Source organism: Leucopleurus acutus, assembly GCF_964270905.1.
Source record: "Leucopleurus acutus genome assembly, chromosome: 3".
Lineage (NCBI taxonomy): Eukaryota > Metazoa > Chordata > Mammalia > Artiodactyla > Delphinidae > Leucopleurus > Leucopleurus acutus.
The window spans coordinates 121,041,275-121,057,278 of record NC_139145.1 but is presented as its reverse complement, the minus strand read 5'-3'; the positions used below and the strand labels follow the sequence as shown (position 1 = coordinate 121,057,278).

At 40.4% G+C, this 16,004-nt stretch overlaps 1 protein-coding gene across 2 annotated transcripts in view; it reads left to right on the top strand.

Annotated features, from left to right (window-relative positions):
* The first annotated feature begins 8,489 nt into the window (after nt 1–8,489).
* SLC30A5 (solute carrier family 30 member 5) overlaps nt 8,490–16,004 on the top strand; it is a 30,368-nt gene continuing 22,853 nt past the window's right edge. The window contains exon 1 of one of the 2 annotated variants that reach the window (XM_082836909.1): nt 8,490–8,923. In XM_082836909.1, the coding sequence (XP_082693035.1) occupies nt 8,838–8,923 (86 nt within the window). In that variant the 5' untranslated portion in view covers nt 8,490–8,837. Of the gene's footprint in view, nt 8,924–15,015; nt 15,198–16,004 lie in introns of those variants that run through there. The other variant, XM_082836910.1, reaches the window with a different exon arrangement.

Below are 16,004 nucleotides of genomic sequence, written 5' to 3'. Positions count from 1 at the left end.
GTATCTAGTTTTTCATTTACTATGAATTAATACCATTATGAATATAATTTTAGAGTACTACTTTTCAAGTTATAAAAGTAATTAATACTGAATAAATGAAATGCAATTCATTATGAAAAATTAAGAAAATGTTTAAACGTTCAAACAAAAAAATTAAAATCAAATTCCTTCTGCCCAAACATTATTGTCAACATTCCAATGTGTCTCCTTCTAAATCAGATTTGTCCATTTTTTTAATGTTTAATGATTTGAACATTTTAAAAAGGATCTGATGCAGGTTGGGTTCTCCAGGTGCAGACACTGATTTGGAATTTGCATGTAAGATACTGTTGAGGAATCAACACCTACGGGAGTGGGAGGGAAGCAGGACTAGGCAGAGAGAAAAGTGGAACTTCAATCCAGGCTCCACGGAGCCTCAACCCCAGGATGTGCTCTGGGTTATATATGATCTATCAGAGTTGCAGAGCATTGAGACAAAATAGCCAGGCCCTGTAACCCCGCCTCGATCAGCCATCCGTTGCAGGCCACCCTAGGAAGCTGAGGCACGTCCAGAAGGAGTTGAGAGCTGAGGACTGTAAGCTGACAGCTGGACAACAAGTCCCACCTTGAAGTGGGATCTGGGACACACACGTCTGTGCCCACCACAGCATATTTTCTGTTTTAATTTGCATTTCTTTCACTATTAGTGAAGTTCTAAAAATGTATTAAAGTACAAATCTAACCATGCTTTAACACATTTCCAATCTAATGTGCAACCCTGACTCCAAATAAGGAGCCACTGAAGGATTTGGCATCTTGAAGTGCCTTTAAGCCCGGATGCAGTGGTACAGAACAGACAGTGATGAGGCTGGATAGGAAAGGAAGGATAGAACCAAATTAAGGAGAGAGGAGAGAGGTTGAAACTTTACATAGTCTGGGAACACGGGAGTCACTGAAGGTCCCTGAATAGGGGGATGGTGTGACAAGATGGCGATCTATCACAGTGATTCTACCAGAATATGTCAGCACAACAATCCAGCCCAACCTGACAACAGACGACCCTTCTCCAGCCAATCTTGCGGGAGTTTGACCTTTCTGAATTCTTCCCTGTCTAGTTTTCACTGGCCAACCACCCAGCCATGATGAATAAGTTAAGGTGAAAGACTGATGTGGGCGGCAACAACTGGTGGTTCAGAGAATACAGAGAACAGTGTAGAAACTATACCTGAACATGATCCAGGCAAGGAACGCAAAGCTGGAATTAGAGTCAAAGGAATTTCCTTAATATCCTGTTTATAAATTTATTTTTTAATATCAGCAAAAGACAATTCCCTTAAGAGAAAACTTAGAAAGATCAAAAAACAATTTCCACACACTTGAAAATGAGGCAGAAAAGCCAAGAAATATGTCAACAGATGTTCAAACTCAATGGTGAAAAAATTTTTTTGTTTTAATTAAAATAGCAATGAGGGACTTCCCTGGTGGCACAGTGGATAAGACTCCATGCTCCCCATGCAGGGGGCCTAGGTTCCATCCCTGGTCAGGGAACTAGATCCCACATGCATGCCACAACTAACAGCTCACATGCCACAACTAAGGAGCCCATGTGCTGCAACTAAGGAGCCTGCCTACCGCAACTAAGACCCGGTACAACTAAACAAATAAATAAATAAATATTTTTTTAAATAAATAAATTAATTAAATAGCAATGATATACAATTTTTAACTCATAAAGTTGTCTGAAATCTCTGTCCTTTTATTTTTCTTTGGGGGTATGCAAAAATGCAGGCAGCATGAACCTCAAGTTTGCACCACTTTGCCTTGCCTCTTCCACCCTCAAATCCCATGGGGGTGAGGCATGGCAGCCTAGGTGGATGCTAAGCATGCAACTGAGGGTTTAGGAAACCCCAATCTTTTAAAGAAGCTGCTAGCAAACCTGCCCAACCTTTGTCCTAGAGGGAGGCATTGTCTTTATTATCCTGCTCAGCAAACAAATCTTCCCTGGTTCCAGAGGGAGGTATTATCTCTATCTTCCAAGGCTGTTTGCTATACAAACATCTTTGAAAACACAGTCTAGAGCAAAAGCCATCAATGCTTCTGCTCAGAAGGCATGCAGAAACACAAGAGACCCATATAGAATTGTCTTCCAACAAGTTTCTTTTTTTAAGTTTGTTTTCCACAGTGTGTTGCTACCAGTTAAATTTCTAATCAGTTTGAGAAGAAGGCTAACAATGTGTTTTCCTCCACTCTGGGATATAATTGGTAGTGGCACATAGTAGGCTTTCAGTGAATATTTCCTTTTTGATTACTGGGTATATGAATGGATGAATGGCAAGATAAATTCTTGAAAAACTTGGGGCGCAATTAAATGAAACTTCAAGATCCACTGCAAAATTCTGATCTGCCAGTTGAAAATGTCTATCAATTATTTCCCTCCATCTTCTCATTTGCATCCTCCTGACCGTCCTGTAGATAATTAGTGTTTTTCATTTTTAACTGCCCACATTTAATGTCTGCTAAAGAAATTACACACATTAGAGTCTCTAATGCTAAGAGCTCAAACCTTTAAAACTATTCAGCTCCCTTTATAGCTTAGCAGTTGTATTGTGAAGCCCAGTATCTCCCTGAGAATTCCAGGGTATACACACCTCCATTTTGCTTCCTACCTGGTCAGGATGGATAAGGAATTATTGAACATTGTCTCGTTTTCTTTTTCTACTTTCAAATAGAGGATAAGAATATGTTTGGCATCAAGTGAAGTCATCTGATGAGTTTGGGGTAGCTTTCTCCACTACGGTGCAACATTTTAAGAGTTGATTTTCCTGAGCATCATACTGCCCCTAGGTCTGAAAAAATATGCAATTACAAAATCTTTTAGCTGCTTATTGCTACTGAAGGTTTGCTGCCATATCACCTGTACCATTCAGTGATTTAATTACAAACAGCAACCTCCACTCTGACTAGTTCAGGCAGGAATTTATTAAGGGGCTTTGGGTACATCAAAGAATCTCTTAGAGGACCACAGAGCCAGGCTCTGGAGCTAGGCAGCCAAAAACAAGGTCCGACCATGCCATGAAGGCCACTCTTCCCAAAACACCACTGCCAGTGCCACTGATCACCAATGACCCCCAGAAATGGACCACAGAAGCTCTGCCACTGCTATTTCCAAAATACTGGATCCTTTTCCAGAGTAGAAAAATCAATGCCCCAACTTCCTGCTCCTCAGCTGAAGTCATGTCACACCTGGATATGTCTGACTAGTGAAACCCAGGTCACATGCCTCAGGCTGCATGCCCAGCTGCAAGGAAGTCTGGGAATGTGAGTTTTTTGGTTTCAACCTTGGGAAGGTAGAACATATAATGTAGGAAATGATCAAAATATATGTAGTCTTGTAGTGGACATTATCATCAATAAGTCCTCTGTCCGTATCCCCTTGACGCTTTTCGCATTTTTACACATGACAGGAGCAGTCCTAATAGTCAGCCAGCACTTTTATCTCTTTATTGAAGAACTGCTCCCAAAATAGCCTTATACTATGGTCTGAATATTTGTGACTCCCTCAAAATTCACATGTTGAAATCCTAAACCCCAATGTGTTGGTATTAAGAGGCGGGCCTTAGGGAGATTATTAGGTCATGATGTTTTTGGATTAATACCCTTAAGAAAAAAGACCTCAGAGAGCTATTCACCCCTTCCACCATGTGAGGACACAGCGAAAACGCACTGTCTAAAAACTAGGAAGTAGGCTCTCACCAGACACCAAATCTGCCAGCGCTTGACCTTGGACTTCCCAGCCTCCAGAACTGTGAGAAATAAATATCTGTTGTTTATAAGCCACTGAGTTTACAGTATTTTTGTTGTAGCAGCCCAGATGAACTAAGACACCTTACCCCAGATCAGGACCCTCTGAGGTGGGACTTTCACAGAATCCAAGCTCCCCAGTGGGAGTGAACCTGATATCACATCCCTGCTCACCTATCTTTCCTGTCCCACTTTTCCACACTCCTACCAGTTTGTCCTGGGAACACTTACTTTCACACAAATCCTCATCTCAGAGTTTGCTTCTGGGAAGCCCAGCAATTACCTAGAATTGGACCTAGCTCATGGTAAGCACTCAACAAGTATTCATTAGAAGGAAGAAGAAGGCACTAAGTTGCTACTCATGACAATTTCCACCATATTCTCTGATCCAGGTTCCTGGAGGTGGCTTACAAAACAGGCCCTTCCCATCGGGTTCTCTTACATCATTGGAACAGACATCACCCACACAATCAGGAAGAGAGGAGCAGACAGCTGACACTGAGGTGCACTTTGCCCAGTTAGTGGGGAGTCTTGCCTTACAAATTATATAATTTTGGACAATTTACCTAACCATTTTTGGGAGCCAGATGTTTCACCCCAGGGAAGAGAGATACAAACATAGAAAGGGCAAAGTCTAGGATAAAACATCTAAGATTGGATTGTACTTGAAGGTATAAGTATAAACTTTTGGTTTTGGATAGATGATAAATAGAAAGATATACCTATGTACACACACACACACACACACACACACACACACACACACCTAGCTGAGCATATGTAATTCCTAACTCTGTCCACTGAGAAGCCAAAGAAGCAATGAGTATACCAGCAACAATGTGATACCCAACACCTAGATCTTGGTTTTTGTTTTTGTTTTATTGAGGTATAGTTGATTTACAATGTTGTGTTAATTACTGCTGTACAGCAAAGTGAGTTCGTTATACATGTATATATATATATATATGCATTCTTTTTCATATTCTTTTCCATTATGGTTTATCACTGTAACAGTTTCCTGTGCTGTACAGTAGGACCTTGTTGTTTATCCATTCTATATATACCAGTTTGCATCTGCTAATCCTAAACTCCCAAACCATCCCTCTCCCTCCCCCCTCCCCCTTGGCAACTACCAGTCTATTCTCTATGTCTGTGATTCTGTTTCTATTTCATAGAGAAGTTCATTTGTATCATATTTTAGATTCCACATATAAGTGATATCATATGACATTTGTCTTTCTCTTTCTGAGTTACTTCACTTACTATGGTAATCTCTAGTTGCATCTATAGACCTTGGTTTCTAAATACCATTCTCCTCAAAAGGAACCAGAGCTCCTTGGAGAAATGGCTAATTCCAGAGCTAAGGCAGGGAAAGTATATAATAAACCTGGAACATCTTATACCAGAAAGTATGGAAATTCTGAAAGAATGATAGGAATATGTCAAAATGGCACAGGAACCAGCCAAATGGTTCCCACTGGCTAAATCTGGGACAATTTTAGCATCAAAAGCGTGACAGCAGTTGATTATAATCCGTTTAATAAAATAGGAACCCATGAGCTTATACTAAGGAAGATAGATAGATAGATAGATAGATAGATAGATAGATAGATAGATAGATAAATGATAGAGCAGGGGGGACAGGAAAGTTTTACCTGACAGTAGAGGGTCAACTAATAAATGTAGAAGAGATGATGGAAGGGATGATTAGCATTTGGAAAACTTTATAGTAATAATTGTTTTGGTCAAGGAGCAAAAATGGATACTAATAAAAGTGAGTGAAAGTGTGATCAGAAACAATCTTGACATGGTCTCAAAGTATCTCCAGACAAAATACTTATTCATTAACATTATATTGAAAAATCTGGCAGATGTCTTCTTATCAAATGATAGAAGTTCACTTTACCAGTTAATGAGACCAGTCAGCATCATGTACCTTCTGATGTGACGCACTGAGAGGAATATAGAATCACTTCTGTGTTATTCTTGCCAAAAATGCATACCTAAAATCCAATCATGAGAAAACATCAGACAAACACAAACTGACAGACATTCTGCAAAGTAATTGTCCCATTCACTTCAAAAACGTCAAGGTCATGAAAAAAGGAGAGACCAGGAACTGTTCCAGATAAAAGAAAACTAATGAGACATGACAATTAAATGCAGCACATGATCTTGGATGAATCCTGGACCTATAAAAGACTGTATTAGGGGAAAAAAATGTAAGATATTTCTCAAGGACCATTTTAGCTCCCAAAGTCTCCATGAGGTTTACTGCATCTTTTGTTGGACTGCACCATTTCTCAACTTCTCCTTCTGCCCAATTATGTTTCCTTTCCCTCCCTTTTACAGTTGTTAGTCCCAAAAGCACTCCTTGATAAATATCTTGCACATTAAACTCCATCTCAGAGTCTGCTTCCTAGAGAACTCAACCTGAAACAAAAAGAGTGAGTAGGATCTTAACAAGCAAAGGTTGAGGCGGTGTGCATTCTACACATGAAAACTAGCCTGAGAAAATTCTTGTATTGGAAGAGAAACAGCGTAATTGAAGGGGGGAAAGGGTGACTGGAATCCAGAGAGCAGAAGGCAGCTTGTTATGAGATGAAGCTGAAAAGATAGGTTAGGGCAAGCCCATACAGGATGCTGTTGGCCATGTTAATGATTTGAGTTTGTTGTAAGAGTAATGGAAAGCTGCTGGAAGGCTGGAGAGTAGAGTGGGGGTGGGGCAGACAGTGCATGATAAGATGGGCAACTGGAATAGATTACTGTTACTGTGGCAGAATGTGGAAAACAGATTTTAGAAAAGGGAAAGAGTGAACTTGGAAAGACTAGTAAGGAGGTTACTGTAGTTGTCTAAACAAAACATGATGGTCATCTAAACTAGATGGTGGAGATGAGGATGGAAAATTTTGGATTGATTCAAGAAATATTGAGACGGTAAAAAATGACACAACTTGGTGATGGACTGGATATAGACCATAAGGAAGGGGAGGTGTTAAGGATGACACCTGCGTTTTGGTTTGCTAAACTGAATAAATGGTGTCATCCAATGAAGCAAGAAACATTAAAAGAGGATCAGGTTTAGCAGAAAGATCGTGAGTTTTGGACATAAAGAACTTGAGCTTCCTCTGACAACCAAATGTGGGGTTCTGGAAACCAAGGAAAGAGAATGTTTCAAGAAGGAGGGAGAGATCAACTATGTTGAAAGCCATAGAGAGATAAGGTAATATGTAGCTCAAAAATATCCATGAGAGAGCTGCTTCAGAAGAATGATGAAAGTAGAAGCCAGGTTGGACTGGGTTGAGAAGTGAGTAGGAAGAAAGAAAACAGAGACACTTTTCCTTCCACTGCAAAAAAACAGGAAACATATTAGCCTAAAAGAAAAATGTCCTAATTCTAACCAAATCAAATATCAACTGAATTCAAGCTCCACTGGGGATAAAAATTAATCTCAATGTATACGTGTCATTTTACCTAGTTCTCTGAACTCCAAAGGAATGGAATTAGCTCTAGAAAAACACAATAGTTAGTTGTTACCAATGCTATTTGGGTTAGAAAATAGCAATTCTGCAAAGAAATTGCTACAAAAAAATGCTACAAAAAAGTCACTTCAAGAAAGTGAAGCAAGAATGTCACTCTTTGTTAGGCTTTACCTGATCTACTCCACTCTAAGTCAATGATTATCACCTAATGCAGGCAAAAGATATGGACATTTCTGTACAAATTCAATAAGCAAACATCCTGAATTTAAAAGCCCAACATACTGATGGCGTATTGTATCTTTGCTCTCTTCTTTGCCTCAAACAGGATAATACGTATCTTTAGTTTTTAAAGTTCATGCCTTCCTCTATGCTCTACACATAGGATACACCTTCCCACAATGCTTTTCTCCCATATCCAAAACCTTATCCAAGTTCCAGGTCAGCTTCTATCAGTGAGTCTTTTCTGGTTATACCCATATCACACCTTATTTGGGAAACCTTAGCATTTGTGCCTTTGCCAACTAGGTCTTGCTCTCAAATTGCTAAATATTTTCCACAATAGATTATGAAGTCCCAGCAGGCAGAGACTATGACTCCTCATTCTTTTATATGTTACCAAGAGTCTTTATGAACATTCGAATTAAGTGGAGTATTGTAAACTAATCATAATTTACACTGTTCAAAACCCCATTTTCATCTCCATATCCCAATCCTCAAATTTACCTATAAATAATAATAATAGCTAACATTTATTACTATTTCACTGTTATAGACACTTTTCACATATTAACACATACAATTCTCCCAACAACCCTATGATATAGATATTACTATTCTTACTTTGCAGATAAGGAAACTGAGGTACAGAAAGGCCAAGTGACACAATTAGTAAGTGGCAGATTCGGGATTCAAACCAACACAGATACAGGAACCCACCTTCTTAACTTTTTAGCAACAGAAAAATAACTCTAATAAAGCCTGGTCCTACCTGCCTAGGTTTACTGATGTGCAAGGATTAAGTAACACAGTTTAGGAGCCAGAATTTAAAAGAAATTCTATTTAATCGCAAGTTGTGCATTTTCTATGTCCCCTACCTGCGCTCCAGAAGAACCCGCTGTGTTCCTGACAGCCCATAGGTGGCGCTGCAGGGACAGGTATGTGCTCAGGCCTCGTCAATGGGAGGAGCTGATACGGGGCGAGGATTCCGTCCGTAGCCCAGCGGTAGGTAGAGCCTTAGGAAGGGGAGGGGACGGCGAGTGTTGTACTGTGCGCAGGCGCAGGGCCGGGCACTCCCCCAAGAGTGAGGGCTGCTGGGCCCGATGACGTGGCCTGGCCCCGTCCGATCCGGTGAGCCTCCGGGAAACCTGGCGGCGCCGGAACTGTCCGCGGCCTAGTCCCGACGCGCGTGTGCTTGTGAGCCGGAGCCGGGGACAGCGGCAGCGGCCCGGCCTACGGGGACCCGACGGGGCCGCTGGCATGGGGGAGTGACGCGCCTGCGCCCGGTGTTCCGCGGCAGCGGCGAGACATGAGGAGACTCCGCAGCGGGGGCAGCGGCGGCGGCTCCTGATCCCCGGGATGGAGGAGAAATACGGCGGGGACGTGCTAGCCGGCCCCGGCGGCGGCAGCGGCGGCCTCGGGCCGGTGGACGTGCCCAGCGCTCGGTAAGGGACCGATCGGGCTCCTGCCTCCGGAGCCGCTCTCTCCCCACGCCTGCCCGACAGCTCCGGACACACGTTGCCCGGACCCTCCCGGGTGCGCGCGGGGCCCGGCGTCCCTCCCGTGCGGCTGACAGCCCGGAACGCCCTCCTCGGTTCCGTACTCCCTCCCGCGACAGCTTTCATTGGTTCCGCCATTCCCCGCTGCAGAATGAATGCTCTAAGATCCGGGAAGGTTCTGCTTGAGTTTCTGGTTTTCAGGGCAGACCGTTAACCTTAGAACTGCCAGCCAGTTCAAGTGGGAGGTTTTTCTGACCTATGAGAAGCATGTCTGTTAGCTCTTTCTCCCTGAAATAGTAGTTTGGTGATACTTAACCTTTCTGATGTCTGCCTGTGTAAGTTAAAGGAAGGGTCACCATCATCTCTTCAGGCGAAGAAACCAAAAGTACAAACAGATGGACTTTGATGTTCAGGTTAACCTCGCAAAACAAGAATCCACCCCGCCATCTAGTTTTTCTTTTCCTTTCTTCGCTTATTTTGTTTTATTATTAAGTAAGACATGTGTGCTCATGGTCAAAAAATTCAAACAGTACAGAAATTCGTAGAATAAAAAGGAAACAGTCCCCATTACCCCCCTCCCCGCAATGTTCCCACGAACCTCCAAGAGGTAAGTAATTACAGTGATCACTTTCCATTGTGTCCTTCTTGACCTGTCCTAATTTCTGAGGTAGTGTCGCAAGATGTATAAAATATGGCCCAACAGTTTGGTTGGAACTGGTTTTCATTGCCTGTATATTTAATAAGGTTAATGAGATTAGTTCAGTGTTTTTTGTTCTTGGATACCTCCTTTTGAGACATGGTGGTTTCGGTAAATTCTTTGGAACTGTGGAAATAGCATTTCTAACATAACTATTTTTGTGTGAAATGCTGGAACAGAAGTTAAATCAGCTGCGTTTTTTGTAGTTACAAGTTTAATTTTCTAGTCTATTTTGAGCAACTCATTTTGTAAAAAACAATGCCTATCAGATATTATTTACTGAGACATGACAACTAAATGCAATAGGTGATTCTGGTGTAGATTTAATAGTGAGGAAAATGCTGTAAAGGATAGTACTAGGTCAATTGACAAAACTGATATGTGGACCATAGATTAGATAAAAGTATATCCATGTTAAATGTCCTGTAGTTCATAACTCTTCTGATTTCATAAAAGGATGTTCATGGGCTTAGGAATACAAGTAGTTGGGGTAAAGGAGCATGATGTATGTAACTTACTCTTTAATAGTTCAGGGGAAAAAAAGTTTGTATTTAGAGAGAGATAATAAGGCAAATAAGGTAGTATGTAACAATTAGAGAATCTAGGTAAAGAGTGTACTATTCTTGCACCTTTTCTGTCACTTGAAATTATTTTTAAATAAGTAATACAAAATTTTTATTTACTCAAGAGCTCATTATCTTAGATGTGGTCAACAGTCCTTTGCCGTCTTATTTTCATTATTTGCTTAGCAGAGCTGCCCTCCTATTGTAGTTCATTGCAGAATCAAATTCAAATCAGGACTGGTTGAACTTTGAATAGATTTCAGGTTGCAAGAGTTTTCCTTTATGTAGACTAAAAATCAAAGTATGGTTATAACCTGCAGCAAAAGCTAATTAACAGATCCTTTAATTGTGGATATTTTTATTCCTGAATTCACGAATATGAATTGTTTTAAATGTTTCTATGTTGGGCGTCCCTGGTGGCACAGTGGTTGAGAGTCTGCCTGCAGATGCAGGGGACACAGGTTCGTGCCCCGGTCCGGGAGGATCCCACATGCCACGGAGCGGCTGGGCCCGTGAGCCATGGCCGCTGAGCCTGCGCGTCCGGAGCCTGTGCTCCACAACGGGAGAGGCCACAGCAGTGAGAGGCCCGCGCACTGCAAAAAAAAAAATGTTTCTATGTTGACTTCAATAAGTCCTCTTTGCAGGAAAGGGCAGAGGGTGACAGCCAGCATTTATTAAGTACTTCCTATGTTCCAGGTACTTTGCGTGCAGCATCTCACTTAATCCTTACAACAGCACAGACTCATTAGTTGCATCCTTGTCTCAGATCAGGTAACTGGGACATAGAAAAGTAATTTTCCCAAGGTCACACACCTAGTAACTAATCTGGGAGTCAGTTACCTCAAACTTCATTTATAGCGCCTTCTACGCAGTGGACACGAATGTATCAAGCTTGAATTACATACACTGAATTTGTTTTTTTAACTGGAGAACTGTGAGCTGCTACAGTGGGCAAATCCCAAGAAACAGGTTTGAACCCAAACTCAAATTTCAGTAATTTCAGATTTAAAGAACCAGAGATTTTTCTAACCCTTCACAGAAAATACCAGTGATACTTTTGATGAGACTAGTTAATGGCAGATAATGATATATAAGCCATCTCAGGTACTAAGGGGAAGTGGATTGGATCCCGCTAAGTTGCCCAAAGGGTCAGTGAATGGCTCAGGGGCCACTGCCCCCATTTAAGAGCCTCCCTTCCTCACACCCCAGCTTTCCCCCTTAGTATGTTTTCCTCCACAACATGAACTAGGATTGTGTACTTATTAGTATATGGTTATTTGGCCTTAGCTAGTGTTTTGTCTTTAGCCCAACAGGAAGACTTCATTAATTGACACTTTAAAAATCAAAATATTCACCTTTTAGTTAAATGTTAAAATAATTTTCCTAATTAATAATGATAAAAGATCTTCACTATATATTACATGAAAAGTCACATAACAATTTCAAAATATATGTACAATGGTGAATACGTGAGTGTATCTAAAATAAGTGCTTGTCCATACGTGGAGATGCAAAGGAAAAGGTGTGGAAGGATGTCCCCAGTTGGTCACCTATGAGGAGGAAATTGGGAATGGTTTTCTTTAAAACTTTGATAACCAACTACTCAGGAATTACTTTCGTAATCTGTTTTTTAAAAATTAAAAGGGGAATAAAGTATCAGAAATTTCATAATAGTAATATTGTCAAGAAGTATTATACTTAATGTTCCATATGACTGAATCTTGCCATTAAAGTGCCAAATTTTTAAGTTTTGTTAATACTTTTTTTTTTTTTTTTTTGCGATACGCAGGCCTCTCACTGTTGTGGCCTCTCCCGTTGCGGAGCACAGGCTCCGGATGCACGGGCACGAACCCGTGTCCCCTGCATCGGCAGGCGGACTCTCAACCACTGCGCCACCAGGGAAGCCCAAGTTTTGTTAATACTTTAAACAAAAATTATTTAGAAATAATTTTATATATTGCCCCATCTTTTTAAAACAAGTATATTAAATATAGTTTACCTTTTTCTTGATGACTTCTGATCATTATGAGCGTAATCTGGTGAACCGAGCTTTTCTTCAAAGGTCCGTCCCAGTACTAGCGTTCTTCATATGCTGCTCTCCGTACTTTGAAATTCCCCCTCCCTTTCCTTGCTTCGTAATTCTATTTAGTCTTTTCCTTTTTTTTAACTTGAAGTATAGTTGGTTTACAGTGTTGTGTTAGTTTCAGGTGTACAGCAAAGTGATTCAGTTATATGTATATATATTCTTTTCAGATTCTTTTCCATTATAGATTATTATAAGATATTGAATACAGTTCCCTGTGCTATACAGTAGGTCCCTGTTGATTATCTATTTTGTATATAGTAGCATGTATCTATTAATCCCAAACTCCTAATTTATCCCTCCCACCCCCCCCTTCCCCTTTGGTAACCATAAGTTTGTTTTCTATGTCTATGAGTCTGTTTCTGCTTTGTAAATAAGTTCATTTGTATCTTTTTTTAGATTCCATGTATAAGTGATATCATATGGTATTTGTCTTTGTCTGACTTACTTCACTTAGTACGATAATCTCTAGGTCCATCCATGTTGCTGCAAATGGCATTACTTCATTCTTTTTTATGGCTGAGTAATATTCCATTGTGTGTGTGTGTGTGTGTGTGTGTGTGTGTGTGTGTGTGCGCCACATCTTCTTTATCCATTCATCTGTCAGTGGACACAGCTTGCTTCCTTGTCTTGGCTATTATAAATAGTGCTGCTGTGGACATTGGGGTGCACATATCTTTTCAATTAGAGTTTCCGTCTTTTCTGGATATATACCCAAGAGTGGGATTGCTGGATCATATGGCAACTTTGTTTGTTTTTTACATTTTAATTTATTTATTTACTTGGCCACACCGTGTGCCCTGCAGGATCTTAGTTCCCTGACTAGGGATCGAACCTGGTCCCCCAGCAGTGAAAGCCTGGAATCTTAACCAATGGACCACCAGGGAATTCCCCAGCAACTCTAGTTTTTTAAGGAACCTCCCTACTGTTCTCCGTAGTGGCTGCACCAATTTACATCCCCACCATACCCTCTCCAGCATTTATTATTTGTAGACCTTTTTTTTTTTTTGCGGTACACGGGCCTCTCACTGTTGTGGCCTCTCCCATTGCGGAGCACAGGCTCCAGACGCGCAGGCTCAGCGGCCATGGCTCACGGGCCTAGCCGCTCTGCGGCATGTGGGATCTTCCCGGACCAGGGCACAAACCCTTGTCCCCTGCATTAGCAGGCGGACTCTCAACCACTGCACCACCAGGGAAGCCCTATTTGTAGACTTTTTGATGATGGCCATTCTGACTGGTGTGAGGTGATACCTCATGTAGTTTTGATTGCATTTCTCTGATAATTAGCAATAACACGTGCCTCTTGGCCATCTGTATGTCTTCTTTGGAGAAATGTCTATTTAGGTCTTCTGCCCGTTTTTTGATTGGGTTGTTTGTTTTTTCTACTTAGTCTTTAATACACACTTAGACATCTCAGACTCTGAAGATGACTTTTGCTTCCCTAGTTGCAGTTAGTTACTTCCATATCTATTCCTTTAGATCTCTGCTACTAACTTGGGTCACATAAATACTTGTTTCTTGCCTGTCTTCCTTAGACCTCAAACTCCTTGAGGGCAGGGCCTCTGTTACACATTTAGTTTCTTGGATAACACCTAGAAATGCATTTAGTTGTGAGCAACCAAACTAAGAGAGCTTTAATCACATACGGATATATTCTTCTCACGTAAAAGAAACCAGAGGTTGCTGGTACTTGTTCAGCCCCTCAGCAGTACCATCTGGGACCAGATTCTTGGTCTTTGCTCTCTGCCATCCCAAGTGTGGCTCTCATATTCAGGCTTATTATAAAATGGATGACATTTTCTAGAGAATGTTAACATGTTGATAATATTTTTAAGATAAATTTTAGATAAAAGTCCTCCTTTGAAGTCAGAAAGAATGCAGAACTAGTTCCACCTGCATCAGGCCTTTTTATCAGGAAGAGGGAAGGCTGTAGTACCTGAAACCACCCTGACAGACAGGTCTCATTAGCCACAGATGACATCTGGCACATAGTAAGTGAGCAGGGAATATTTGAAGAACGGCTTAGTAGCCCCATGAGGGTGTACAAGGCTCTTTGCTGGCCTCAAGAATCCCCAGGTTGCTGTGATTTTTAATGTACCTTTGTCAGTTTTTCCTGGTCTTTGTTTTCTCCCTCCCTGTCTTGTTGACAGTGTTCTTTGTGTCCTTGCTTCTATCCTGCTGCTTTATTTTTACACCTAGTTAAGAACTTAAGGAGTGAAGCACTTGAGGTTTTGAGCTTTCCTCTCTCTACTTGATGTGTGTCTTTCATTCTGAATTCATAACTGGGTTGATGACAGTTTAAATTGCCAGAAGCTTGACTGCCAGCTATGTACTGTACTACTGCACTATCTACATTATTGTGCTAGATATTACTGTATCACACAAGTGTAATTGTAGAATTCGCATTCTTTCATTTAGTAAACATTTGCCGAGCACATATTATATGCAAGTCCCTGAGTTAAGAACTGAATAAACAAAAGATTTCTAGCTCAAGAGTAGTATTTTTATTTGCTAATTATAAACTGCTACCATGACTGGAGTATATAATTAATATTAATATAGTTAATTTACTTAAGTTTATCTGACTTTTTTCTCTAGCTTAAATGGGCCAAGATCGACATTAATCTTAGGTTTTAATATACATTTTGTTTTTCATATTTAAAGATTATTTTACCCTATATGTGGGCCACTGTGAATGTATAATTGGGAACAGTTTAGAAGATGGGAATCCTCAAAGCCTTTTGGATGAACTTTGGTTTTCTGTGTGACATATTAAAAGAGCATACTTAAGAGACATGGACTTGACCCTAGCTAACTCTGTGGACTTCAACTTCCCAGTCTGTGACATGAGAGGAATTGGACTAGAGAATCTCTAAGGTGTTTTTCAGCTTTTAAATATTAGTGTTCTGTTTCTTCTAGCATATATACATTTACTTTCTAGTAAATACCTAGACAATTACTAGAAATTTGGTAGATTTTTCATGTTGTACTGTGTGTTTTCAGCCAGTCTGCAAACAATCCAGAAACAAAATACACTCGATTTTTTTATCATAGCCATAATTTTAATTTTATTTATTTTTTCCAATACTCCTCTTTTCATTGAGATAAAATTACCTACCATAAAATGCATAGATTTTAAAGGTACCAGTTTTCATTTTTCACAAATGCATACCCATGTAACTTTCAGCATAATCAAGCTATAGGACGTTTTTATCACCCCAGAAAATCTGCTTGATCTTTTAAACAGAAATTTCAGTGTCTATACTATTCTACAGGTAAATTAAGTAGGGACTTCTGTGCTTTAGGATTTGACTTACTTTATTCCACAATAACATTTTTATTAACTTCTTGGTGATTAATTTTCACATTGTTAAAACTCCCAGATTGCACTATTAAAAAGCCCCCCAGATTATGTTCATGAAAAGAAAAACCACTTTGTTCCAAATCTGATTTTCTTTAATATACTATGATATTATTTGGACTAAAACAGAAAATGAGCCATCGGACAGTGAAGATGTTGGAATTGCTGAGATTCATTCTTTCAAGGACTGAAATTTATTTTCGTAGTTGCATCAAAATCTTCCAAAAATATATATTTTTTCATGCCTTCTTAAGCAGATTGCTGTTTGTTGACTCAGTGCCATGGGACTTAATGAGTCACACTCATTGATTTTTATACCATTC